The sequence below is a fragment of the Bombus huntii genome, chromosome 3 (assembly GCF_024542735.1).
Source record: "Bombus huntii isolate Logan2020A chromosome 3, iyBomHunt1.1, whole genome shotgun sequence".
NCBI classification, from domain to species: Eukaryota; Metazoa; Arthropoda; class Insecta; order Hymenoptera; family Apidae; genus Bombus; species Bombus huntii.
Window position 1 is genome coordinate 17,678,819 of NC_066240.1, and position 13,990 is coordinate 17,692,808.

A 13,990-nucleotide genomic window follows, 5' to 3' on the forward strand; every position below is an offset into this window, starting at 1 on the left:
TTATTTCCTCGCACGCCGTTCCTGGCAAAAGGATGCTGGCGAATTTTTGTGTAATCACCGAGTTCTTTTGCCGTTTCTTATCACGCGAAACGACCGTTGCAAGCACAGTTTGCAACGTTACTCCTTTAAACGACCCAAGAGACAGAGGAAAACGCACCTAGAACGTACGATAAATGTTATTTAATTTGTGTAAAAAGTGGGGCTCGAGATTCTTATTCAGAAGCCAGCGGGATAGAAGATTTTATAAATGAAAATGAATTTGTTAGGAGAACGAGAAAGAGAGATATTTTAATTCGATGGGACGGGCAGAGGAAATCACGCGAGAATCACCTGGTAAAAGGTATTTACTTTCGTTAAGAATTCTGTTTAACGTATCCGTTTGAAATTCAACTGAATCTCAAATATTCAAATTCGTCGAGAAAAAAGGAAAAAATACTGGCGAAATTAACAAAGTTTTACGCCACGGGGTGGCAAAGACAAAAAATGTGTGACAAATATTCTACGCAATTTAATAAAAAATTCAGAGACACTGAATCTCGCTGATAAACTAAATTAAATTCAAGCTGTCTCCGTCAAAACGAAACTGCGTTAAATGAAAGATTTAAAAAGAGTATTTGAAGTATGAAAAAATATGCTCTACCTATATTGTCTCTAAATCATCGAACAAAGCTGAAGAGAATAATTATGAAATATCAAAGAACAGCTACATTGTTTCTAAATTTCTCGCAATACACGCGTTTAAAACCTGACTAAACTGAAACTCAAACTGAAATTCAACCAAACCGACGAGATTTCTTCATCGTAAAAAACAATTTAACCGGCCAAGAAAATACCTTAACTCGTCTCATCCTTAACGCTTTAACTTTTATTTATTTCGCTCGTATAAAATAAAGACTGCAGAGTGTAAAAGGAGAATTTTTATTCCACTAAGGATAAAAATCCAAACTTGTAAACGCTAAATGACGTGGCGTTTAATTTCGATCGCCTGCGAATTAATAAAACTTTGAGTTTCCCTGCGACGACGACCAAGAAAAAGAATAAATAACGTACGAAGACCAGCTACGTATATACAGTAGATTAATCTCTTCGTTGATAATCGAGCATCAGCGAAGGATACGGTTAATAAACTAACAGCGGCGTAAGTTCTGGTTGAAGGGGATGAAGGGAAGTGGCATTTCCTCTTGAAGCTCATCAGCTGGCATTACTGCGCTACGCTAATAAATAGCCGAAGTTGAGGTTGCGTTAATACCTTCTCCTCTTACACACTGGCGCACGAATTTCCTCGGTGATAACGCTATCAAGCAGTTTGCCGATCCATATCGCCGGCAACGCGTTAAAGTTTCTAGCCGAGCATCAAAGGGGAACGGCGTGTGTAACTTTCTTTTGCCGCGTAATACGGTGGCAGATCTGACGAAAAAAAAAAGAAAAAGGATTTTAGAAGGACGAAGCAATTCGAACGCCACCGCGCTTCGGGAAACGTATCGGCGTTTTCTCGAATACGGGAAAACGCGGACAGATTAGTTTGCGATATCTCGTTGAATTTGGAAATATATATAGTAATCGGAAAGATAATATTTGTACTTGGTCGTAATCTTGTTCGTTTTAATGTCATTTGACCTAAATACTTACAACTTTTCACGTTTAACCCTTTCCACTGGGAATTTTATTTCAATTTCTTTCAATTTTTATTTGAAATTTACTTGAACTAAAACATAAGACAATTTAAATAAATAAAGGAAGAAAGAAATTCACTTAAACACCAGTTTTATTCACGCTATTGTTGTATTTTGTAATTTTTCAGTGTACGATACATCTTGAAACAATTTCCAGCGTGCAATCTTGGTTTCCTTTCGCACGTTTTGCAGACAAAGGTGGATATGAAAGAATGTCGAGCGAAACTCGACAAAGGAGCTTCTGAGATAAAAACTAATGTCGAGTCATACTCGACATATCAGTGCAAAGGGTTAAAGCTTAGTTAAAAGTCGAGTCACAATTTTTCTTCGTCCTAAAGTCCACTCGAACGTACTTGAAAATTTGCGATATCGAAATTGTTAACCTATTAACATCGTTTCTACGATAATTCTAGTTTGGTAGATTAATTTGATTTGATTTTATCGTCGATATAATAATTATCGAACTACTACTAAGGAAAGAGAGCGATATTAAATATTACGATATTTCATCGATAAATTACCTCGAAATGAATATATTATGATATAAGCAGCATATGTAGTACATAAAGAATTTTTGAATTCCGAAACCGACGAGTTTTATAAATTTGGAAGCGAGCCAATTAATTAATATTATTCGAGAACAACGTATCTTTATTTCAACCAAATAGAAATTGCGCGTGATCGATTGATTTCGTTTTGACCATGTTGAAATGATTAAAATCTCGTTTATGCATATACACCGCTCTGATATGTATTATTTATAAAGTATACTATAAGAAAGGAAAGGAAGAAGAACAAAGAAAACTGAGATACAACGTTGAAATTAGCTAAGAATTGGCAAAGTACGTCTTTCGATTAATTGGTAGCGCGAATCATCGGAAATCATGCTCATAAACACGTTCAACGTGTTTCAACTTGAACGAGATTGGATTATGTTAATATGCAGCGTGGATCTAGTTAAATTTCATAGATGCCAGACGTTTCGTTTAAAAGCTTATATCCAGTTTAGGAAGTTTCTTCCATTTGATCATTTTAGAACAGAGCAAAATGAGCAATAGACAAAGAACTTGGAAACTTAATTTCTACTTGTTATTAAGTTAACACAGACGGTCAATGCTTCTAACAATGCACACTAATTAGCCATGGAAGTTAGACCTCGTTTGCATCAGATAGCAACGCCAGTGGATCATTATCATATGGATACGCTATAACTGCACGAAATCAGTAGCATTCAATTTCAACTCGCTGCTGTCTCCCTGATTATGGACGACAGAAACTAAAATTGCCAAGTGTTTCCATATATACGGATATATTCTGTAATTAAATCGCATTAATTCCAAATACAAAATATTTAGTACGAAACTTATATATTAACGCTAGAACTACCGATAATTAACACGAAGCTATTTCGACCAAAAACCAGTCAAAATGACTGATCTTTAAAAAATACGTAATAATGGAATATTTTTATATTTATTGATTTATTACTTTCTTATAGAAACAATTCCATGTTATGTAGTACATTTTTAGTATTATTAATCCATCTGGGACCATGATCAACCTAAACGAGGGTTCTTTTCTTTTTTTTTTTTTTTTTTTTTTTTTATTTAGTTGTTTACATTCACAATTTGTCCGATTTGGACATTTGGTAGAATTTTTTGACTGTTTGATTATCATGTGGGTGGCTACCCCCAGCGGGGTACCATCTTCGTGTTTATTAGGTTATATCCTTTATGAGATCTGTTGGGTGTTTCCTTTTTAGTCTTCTTTCTATGCTTGATGTGTTGATCGTTTCCGCTGTCAGCCGGTTCGGGTGCGTCTAAACGACAGTTGACACATTTATAAAATTGTAGAACCAGTCATTTTGACTGCTGTGGTATTTCTAGTGTTAAATACCAACGTTTCGCTTAACGCCTTCCCGTGCCATTTAGTTCGACGAAACTCGGACCCAAGCGGTAGACATCGACGCGCGCTAAACAGAGACCAGACTGATCCTCGTAAACAAGAACTAACATTCAGTCACGATCGTAACGGGCAAAAAACAGTCCGCGAGCTCGACTTGTTATGTTTTCGTTTGGCCGAAGTATCTGGTCGAGAGTCAGACTCGCTAAAGTACGGGAAGGGGTTAAAACGCATGATTTTCGAGGCTACTTGTTCGAGCAAACATAATTCCATAGTTTAATACTAATCGTTATACCAACTGAGCTGATATTAACACTTTGACTGCCACGTTGGTCATATGCGACCGGCCACGGTTTCTCCTGTGACGTCACGGTGGTCATTGGTGACCAGAGCGCTTCAACTTCTTACAGTCGTAAAAATTGTATGAAAATTGACAGTTAGGGCATTTTGAATATAACCGATAAATAGAAGATACTTTGAAACAAAAAGTGCCCCATTGAACGATTAAACATTTTTATTAGAACATCAATAAAAAAGATGAGAACAAATCTCACATCTAACGGTGCACTGTATTTGCATCCATATCTTCGAGGAGTAATCTACGAATATTATCATAAACACACCTTAGAAAATAATCGTAAATGCTGCTTTATAATCGTACATTTGAAGTTAGAAGTATGAACGTACCTTACTATTATATATAGAATAAGCAAATACCGTTTACTAATATCTCCTACACGTTTCAACGATATATTCTGCACGTTGTGCTTACGACGAAACGACGAATGCGAATGGTTTGTTGAAATAAACGAAGCCTCGTTATAATATATCGCTATCGACTGTTACCAAGGCGCCACAGTGGTCACTCGTGACCACCAATAAGATAAACGGTCCATTGGGGAAGAACGTTGTCTTACATCGTCAATTTATCATTATTTTGCCATTATATACATTGAATAATAAAAATACTCCCGTGGCGCCCTCAGCGAAACACGTGATTCCAACATGGCAGTCAAAGCGTTAAACGGATCAGCTATAGATACATATCGCATCCTTGTTTCAAGAGTGACACAACTTGGAAGAACCAATATGTTAAAAATATTCAAGCAACAGTCTCCGAAGATAGTATGGTACATTATTTCGTGAATGTCAGCAAAGGGAATAATGTTCCTGGAGCAAGATCAAAATCGTTTTCGTCATTTGTAAACTTTTAAAAAATCCCCAAGCACTTTCTTATAATTGCAACGTAAGAAACACGTGTTCCGGAGTACGTTAATTTTATCACAAGAATATCATACACAAGTACCTACCTTTCCTGTATTCGATTCCAAGTTGCATTTTTAATCATACGAGCCATCTCTTCTTGTCTTCTTCGACTTTGAAAATCTCGAAGATTCAAATTTCCATCGTAAATCAGAGAAATATCGCGATCAAATACTTCAGAAATTCCATCGAATTTTTATAGCAGCGCGATTCTGAGACGCTAACGCAAGATATATCCAGAGTAATCGACTTTTCCAGAAGCCAGAAACACATTGCGCAAGAAAAACAACTTCCACCGCGGATGATTAAATTGTTGGAGGCAACGTATACGCATGATACGCGACGCGTAACATTCTTTTCCCCGCGGAAGATTTCTCTTCATCGAGTTCACCGAACTTGCCGAAACGCACACCGTTATGGAAGAAACTTCCAACCGAAGCGACGATTAAATCGTCCGACCGTACGTTTTCGAAACGCCCACGAAGCACTGCTCTACGTCGACGATTAAATCTTTCGCCAGGCCATTTCCGAAGCGTCCTGTACGATTGTTACGTCCGCTCTTGGCTTCTGTCTTACCCCTCTCTCCGTGTTCCACCTCCCCGTTGGCCAACGATTAAATCGGCCAACCATGGAAAAAAGTTTCGAGCAATGGAAACATTTCCCAAGGTAACGAAGGAAACAATAGGTAAAACAAGGAAGCTCGCAAATAAGAGAGTAATTAGCCGTGGCGGTAGTCGGCGAGTTAATTCTTATTGCTAATGGAAACCCCTTCTGCTGACAGGGGGTGAGAGAAGAAGAAGAGATAAAGCGAAACGGCCCGGTTCGCGGAACACATTCCCCTAATTTAAGGACATGCAGTTTACATTAGCGGTCCCTGACTTAGCGTAACGCCGGTGTCACGAACAAAGTATAGCGGCGTTATACCGCTGTCGTATCTCATAAACTTTTCGCCTGATCGTAATCAAAGCTTAACGGGCCACCGTAAAAGAAAATGGTATCCGCGACTATAATTTCCAGTCGTGAAAGATACTTTGCAGCGCGCTGGCTCATCGGCATGTTTATCGACGTGTAACGCACCGGTTAACCGGTCCGCCGGTCGATTACGTTTGAAATAATAATGCACGCAAAAAGCACGCTATCGATCGCGGTGATAACGACCGGGCAAGGAAAAGAAATTGAGACGTGAATTTCCTCTGATAACGTTGGAAAAGAACTTTTTTCTTTTTTTTTTGGAAAAGGATACAAGCGTATATATGAAGTTGATTAAATTGCGAAAAGTATCAACGATGTAGCAGCTGATTTATGAATTTTAAGCTCGTGTTTTATTTGGCAAGGAAGCAGGATATGTTCGAGAAGAATTCTTTGTCGCAAGAGGATGCAAAGGAAAATAAATTGAATTTTGTAAACGAAGTTAAACGCAGATTAAACGATTATTTATGATGTACCGGCTGATCTCGATCGCTTTATATTTGCATTTTATTAAAAAGGCAACTGATCGTGACAGAGATATGAATTTTGTTTTTTTACCAAGTTCGAGGAGATTTCCTTTGTTACGACCGTTCGTGGAGAGACGCGATAGCGAGGAAAACGCTACGATTCTGATGATCGACGCCGCGAATCAGCCGTTCCCCTGTTTCGATTAGGATAACAGAGGTAGTTCAAATGATTGTGACACTGAATTAACACGGTTGATATAAACTTGTGTATTTAACAATATTTAAAATTATAATGAACACGTCACAAATGATTTAACGATGATACCATTAGTTCGTTACTGTAACTCGACTCGACTTTATGATATTTCTCGATGTATCCGTTTGACTAAGCGACCTCGATTTTATTACTCTCGACCTCTCGATGCGTTCGATTTGAATCCTCAAATAATACTGACTGCCCTTCGACTTTCTCCTTTGTCTTCTCTGGGAGACGACCCCCACCACGCTCGTGTCACGTAAAATTGATACTTGGGTTGTAAGAGAAAAGAAAGCCGAGTCGCAACCCAATTATTAATTTTCTTTTATCGAACTTTATCATAATTTTGGCACTTACAATAACAGAATAACCGTAAAAGGCTGTTGTACAAGAACAGCAACTAGAACAAGAACTGCCCGAGCTGGGTGAAGTCTCGGTTTATATACGTTCGGGTTTGAGGATGTTAAGGGGCTCTGTGTAGGTTATGTCGATAAGGTGGTGATGTGTCCAAAGGAGTCCGAAAGTCGGAGGTCGATGTCATCTCTGATGTAGGTTGAGAAGTGACTGATGTCACACTCGAGTCTCGCAACTGTTCGCGCCTATGATCAAGTATGCTACCTTCTTTGTGTAAAATAGCGAACTGAAGGCGAATCGATGTTTCTAGAACTCGCTGCTTGACGACAGCTACGCGCTTATCGCTACGTTGGGTATATTTCGCTGGTCATGTAAGACGATCTGGCTACGACACTGTAGTACCAAAGAAGACGGTTAGGAACACGGCCTATAGTAAGCCCCGGGACGTAACATCCTTATTGGAATGGAGTATAGTAAAAACGCATAGATACGCGCGATCTGCCAGCCAATTCGAATGACTTTACATTTATGTTTTATTAGATTTTCGAGCATTATAACGCAACTGCACTAGCATCGACTACAACCAGCAAGGATATATAGTAAATAGAGGAACGCATTGAAAATACGTTTCGAGCAAATGTTAACGTTAAGATATAAAAGTACGTTTCCTTCTTTTGACACCAACTGTTCTTTGATTGCAGGAAATTTCGCCTGTGGATTGTCAATTAACGTCCTACTAGTCATAGCGCATCAAGCACTGGTCAACATGTTCAACATGTTCGACTAATAGGTAAGTAAATGAATATATAATATTTTCTGCGTTAAATCATTTCAAATTCAATTTGCTTATCTCTCGTGGAATTTGATACGTTTTACGTTAAATTGGCCTACATCCTCTGAATAAAACATCAAAGAGTTGTAACTTTTTCAGAGCAGGATACGCGTAGTTCAAGTAGCTAATTTCCATAAAATCTTTTACAGTTTTCAAGCAACGATCCAACAACTTCGTCGTTGCAATTTCACAAGCATTAAACGTTATATAAATTATGCAATTCTTTAAAAACTCTTTAAAAAATTATTTAAAAAAATCTCTCCCTTGGAAGTAAGTAATTAGGAAAAGCTAATCTGCATACTTCTAACGTAACAAATCTCTCTTCTACTTTCACTTTCGTTCCTACATACGTATCACATACGCCAATTCATTTGAGTAGCAAATAATTTTCGCTAAAGTCCACCTCGTGCAAACTATCGCTTTATCGACGAGATATTAGGTTGTTCGAAAAGTTTCTGTCGTTTTATAAGGAAATAATAGACGCACAATGTTTCTTGTTTTATATTAGTTTATTGAATTATGCACGAACATAATAATAGAAATAGAAGGAAATGGATCATACCTAGTTCAATAAAATAATATAAAACAGAAATTGTCGTTCGTCTATTATCACTTTATGAAACGAAAGAAACTTTTCGGACAACCTAATATTTCCCTCCGGAAGCGTCCAAAAATATCATTCGAGAAACAATTTCCGACGTAACGAAATAATTCTCGCCAGTTTTTTACATCCATGCGGAAACATTGAAAATTTCTTTCTCGCGTGGTTTCACGGAATTCAGAACACGAAACTGTATTCCCTGAAACATCGAAAGAAACGATGTCGCAAAGAAGAGAGTAAAGAAGGAAATATCGACTTTTTCAAACGTTTGCAATAGAGTTATATAAATATATGAAAAGTATGTGTAGAAAATTCATAATGAAATATTTGATTGCAGGTGGTCGCTTAAAACGCAGTGCAAAGCGACTGACGGACTGACGTGTGGAAGCTGCGTCGTTACGCCCTATCGTCTTGTACCATGATTCATTGCCTAAGATACTTATCGACAAACACGGTGTGCCCACGTTAAATGTTGTTTGACAAAATGCGACAGAATCGATCGTCGGACGTCGAACGCCGGTCAACGTACGCGTTCGTCGTCAGCACGAGAAAGTCCTGTTTCTAACTCCGTACACATACATACATACATACGTATACATGTAAACACACACGTTTAACAGACAAATACGGTTAACACACATGATAACACACAAAGATACATTATACGCGCTGTTTAGAGTGTTATTTGTACTCGTAATGAAATTCTAGTTTATCGTGGCTAGCGTGCACACGATTTAAAACCAAAGACATAGGTAAAAACCTGTTGATAGAAAGGAAAGAGGGAGAAAAGGAGAAGGAGAACGTTCTTCGTAGTATGGCGTTGTAAATAATGTTCAAGATTTGATGATCGTATTACAGTTCGAGTCATATTGTAGACTGTGTTTGTTACTCTTCGTGTTACGTCAGATTCATAATATATTGTTTAAACGACTAAGATGTATGGAACTTTGCATACGATATACAGCAGATAAGATATTATATATATACATATATAAATACGAATACGAAGATACGATTAAACAGAAGAAAAGAAAGCCGAGTGGATATATATATATTGATTATACGTAACTTGAATGTGTAATTATTTTAATATGTGTAAATAGCTGCGACAATATGCGGTATCAAAATGCAAGCGAAGAGGCGATTACGACGAGTATTTAGAGCCGAAGGATAACGACGATGTTGCACGGAAAAAGAAAAATGAATTGTACAGTTTCCACGACGATATTGCGACTAACTTTATCACGTGTGTTATTCCTGATCGCGAAATGAAAACGTGACAATTATATTGTAACAATGTGAGAAATAAAAATATATGCTAACGAGAGAAAAACAAAATTAGGAGAATTTCGATGTACATGAGTCGATAACGCTGGTAAAGTCGATGACTAATTTATCGATTTACCGAAGTAGTTGGCAAGCTCGCGCAGGTATTTTTATCGTTGTATTATTTTTATTTTAGTTGAACGAGGGAAAAAAGAATTAGCGCATAATTTTCTTTAGTTTAGTTTCTATCTTCGCTGTTCTGTGAACTATCATACCAAAGATAAACGTGAAAATACCCGATCGAACAGTGTCCAAACTGTACGCACCAAAGTTTCTCGTTGATTAAATTAGGCCTAATATATTGAGTTGGCAAGTAAGTGATTGCGGGTTTTGTCATTAGGTAGTATTGACAAAGCCCGCAATCACTTAGTTGCCAAGCCAATATAACGTATCTTTCGCTACGTCATGTAACAGACGCCAGCTAAAACTTTCCAGGAAGATTATACATTAACCTACAAAATGCCCAAGTTTTCCTTTTCCGATAAAAACATATATTCTTTCGTACGTTCAACGACCGAACACGAACGTAGTATAAAAGAGAGATTTTGTTATCGTTGTGATCGTTAATTAAATTCGACTGTTCGAATTATCGGTAATGGAGGCTGGATGCGCACGTAGCGAATGTAACGTTCAACGGAGAGCAAAGAAAGAATGAAAGAACGGATTATAGTAGACGTTATAGTTGTAAATAAATTGCCCTCTGTAGCACTTCTAGTCCTTTAGAACACGGAAAGCCTATCGGACGAAAGGGAGGAAGAAAAGAGGAAATTCTGTATTATAATTTCGTGTACGAACATCCGACAATTCTAATTATGCAGATGCTTGGAGAAAAAAAAAAAAAAAAGAAAAATTTTCATTGTTTGTAAAGCGAAATACGTTTCTGTACCAAAGAAATCGCTGGACGGTGTATCTTGTGTCGTTGAATATTTCACAAAATGTCCGTATCTTCCAAAGAGATGGCGGATATGACGAAGAAAATTAACGTTCGTCTTTTCCTCTACGTCGAGAAACGAAGGAAAAACGAACGAACGATACACTTGCCGCAAGGAATATAAAGGCAAACCGAATTTATTTTCCGGGGGACGGTATCGGAAATATATGTATGTGTAACGCGTGCCTCAAATTAAGAATAGGGTAGCTGATAACTTCTCTGATGAGTTTCAAATTTTTAGCAGTCTTTGAGAAAAACAATATTTTCATAAATGTTCCAATTTATATATACACATATATATATATATATTATTAAGTAATTGTAGCCTCGTTTGAAAAGTTTGCTATTCTAATTAAATATCGTAAATATTTAATACCAATAATAATAATAATAACAACAACAACAACAACAACAACAACAACAATACGTTATCATTTTCTTTGTTAACATCGATACTCCTCGATAATTGAAATTATTAAGCGACTAATTTGCCCTCGAGAATCGAGCAATGAATGGTTTTTATTTTTACTAACTTTTAATTTTTCAACCTTACCTAACGCGGTAATTATATTGTAAAAGAATTCACGCAATTCTTCGAGCTCGTCGCTTTTTCCGAATATTTTCAGTAACGTTTGTAGCGTTTGAAACATTGGATAAACTGTAACGATTTTAATAAATGAGTTCTGTTTCATTTTAACGATACACGTTCTGCTTATTCGTTTCGTTCCATCTCTGCTGCCTTTACCGGCAGGCTCGTCATTTTTATTTCGCAAATTCCAACTTTGCCTGTCTGCGCGCGATAAAAGATAAACTCGTCACACTTTTACAATCGGATATCGTTAGCGTTTGTACTTGAGAATTTATTGGTTACCCTGGTTACGAACTTTCGCAAATTCCGCTCTAAAAACTCGAGTCTTTCGAGCGAACGGCTTTCGACGATAGAAACGATTGGAAAAATCGTAAATGTGTAAATAAACGATTTAAACGAGCCGACAGTTCCATCGAAATACGAAAATTTATTCGGTTATCAGGTGAAACGCTCACACGCAAAGGGTTGACCTTTCCGTGGCTCTTCTTGCGTATGGAAAAAATTGAAAGAAAATCGTGCGCAATTACGTTTGTTCGATTTAATCGACAGAAAATAACGGATATTAATCAAACAAATTGACATCGAATCTGAACAGATCAAATTATAAAATATCAGCAACCTTTTGCGTCTGTGTAGTTCGAATGATCGGCATCGATACCATGTAATTTTATACGAAGCCCCCCCCCCCCCACCATCCTCTTCTTAATTATGTCTTAATTACTTCTGTAAATAACGCAATTAACATGTATATTGAATTAACTTACGTGTATAGAGGTTGTAAGGAAATTTTAGATACAAATTTTTTAGAGTAATAGAACTTATTGAAAAATAATGAAAAATATTTTAATAACGACGACGATTTAACCAGCTAATAATCAACACGATGATTATTCCTTCGGTAAATTTCCAAATTCACTCGGTTACGAACGCTTCTATTTATCTATTTCTTCGATATTATGGAAACTTGATATCCGTTCGGAGATAGACGACGCGAACGTGCGAAATATGAGCGATTATCGAACGTAACGTGAGACGAAGAAATTGATATTTACGTTTCTCCGGGAATCGTTCGACGTTGTGTAGCAAGTAACCGGAGAAAACACGCGCATCTCTCATTTCTTTCAATACGTTCTATCGACGCACAAAACTTGTAACCATAATTCCTTTGCCTCCTGTATACAGTATAAGATATTTCAAAATCGAGCAGACCGATCGTAAAAGCGAATTCTTTTTACGTCGAAACGTGCGCGAAGAAATTCTCGCTTGGCCGAGGGTCCCGTGGTACCAAGCACGAACAGTATCGTGTACGAACCTGAAACGATCAGAAAACCGTTTAAATCGACGATTCTTTTCCCTTCGATGGTAGAAACGCGCGCCATGTATCGAAACGAGGAGGAGAATATGCTTTTATAATTGCTCTGTGTAATTTTGAAAAATACACGAACGCGTGTACGAGTACATCGAACTCAAACAATTCACGAACACGGAACCAACAAGGTTGTTGGGAAAATTTATTTAAACCTTGAAAAAGTGAATGGCGAAACGACAAATGAAAATATCCAAGTAACAAGGGAAAGATAAACGTGGTCGACGAATATCTGAATAAAATCGGCCATATCGTTGAATAATTAAATGTTGATAAATAAATTGTAAATTGTCTCGTTACTCGCGAGATTTACGCACAGATCACTAGAGGACAGCACACGCAAAGTGTTGAATCGTGTGGACGAGCTGCTGGACGTCGGTTCGTACGGACCGAGTGTTTCCTTGAAGTCGAAAAATCGTATTTTCATTTTCTATATTAAATCGTGTATCGTTTGAGCCAGACGTACGTTCGAACACTGGATCAGAATTAGCAGGCGCGCGACACACAGACACGCGACCAATTGTATCAACGTCGTATGTTACTGTAATCCATATTGTATATATCTGTGTATAAATGCGAATTAAAACGGCTATAGAGATAGATTATTTCGTACTAAATACAGGCGTTTAAATCGGTGTTTCACGTATGGAATTGCATTTACGGAATGTACTCGCCTAAGCCTGCGGATACCCCGACGAACATTTCGATAGCAAAGGATTACTTATTGACTTGTTATTCCTGTTCCAGCTGAGGCTTCGTTTCGTTTCGCTGCTAATTTCAAATTGTATATCGTAAACGGCACACGTCCATGCTATTACTTTTCAACGCTTTATTCGTATCGTCGTTGTCGAGCGATCAAATTTTTATCGGCGAAGAAAAATGAAGAAGCACAAGGTTTGACGATTTTCTATCACGTAATACGCGTTGATTCGTGTAGATTTCTTTCCTTTATCGTACCTTTCATCCGACCAAGAAATCACGAATATTTCGAAATCGATGACTATACTCTCGTTTTACCTTGTACGAACGTAAAACACTTACCGATTCGAGAAACGTTCATGGCCTTTTCATTGCGTGAAAAACCATGAGAAATTTCAAAAATCTATTCGAACGATCGTACGCAGTGCGACGGAAAAGAAAAACCATTGTCCTCTTTCTTTTTCTCGAGAGTTCGTCGCTTGCGAAAGAGAATCTTACGGATTAATAACACGAACATAAAAATTATACTTTGAACGGAGAAATTTATCGTGAGATAATTCTTCGTTTTTTGATTTACGAAGGAAATGTTTTCCTAATGTCTATTTGTATATGTATACGTATGTATATTTATTTATACTTTGATATTATTAATGTCGGTAAAACGACGTAAAAAGTTTATTTCGATAACGAACAAGTTAAATGCTAAAACGTTGTATCTCGATAGAACTGATATGTAGCGAATTTATGAAAATGAATGTTTCG

At 37.3% G+C, this 13,990-nt stretch overlaps 1 protein-coding gene across 2 annotated transcripts in view; it reads left to right on the plus strand.

The window, feature by feature from the left end:
- The window catches only part of LOC126863897 (uncharacterized), a 537,956-nt gene extending 526,680 nt beyond the window's left edge, over window positions 1-11,276 (plus strand). For both annotated transcript variants that reach the window (XM_050614604.1, XM_050614603.1), the window contains 2 exons: window positions 7,586-7,674; window positions 8,655-11,276. In XM_050614604.1, coding sequence (XP_050470561.1) covers window positions 7,586-7,671 — 86 coding nt within the window. In that variant the 3' untranslated portion in view covers window positions 7,672-7,674; window positions 8,655-11,276. The remainder of the gene's footprint in view (window positions 1-7,585; window positions 7,675-8,654) is intronic.
- Window positions 11,277-13,990: the final 2,714 nt, after the last annotated feature.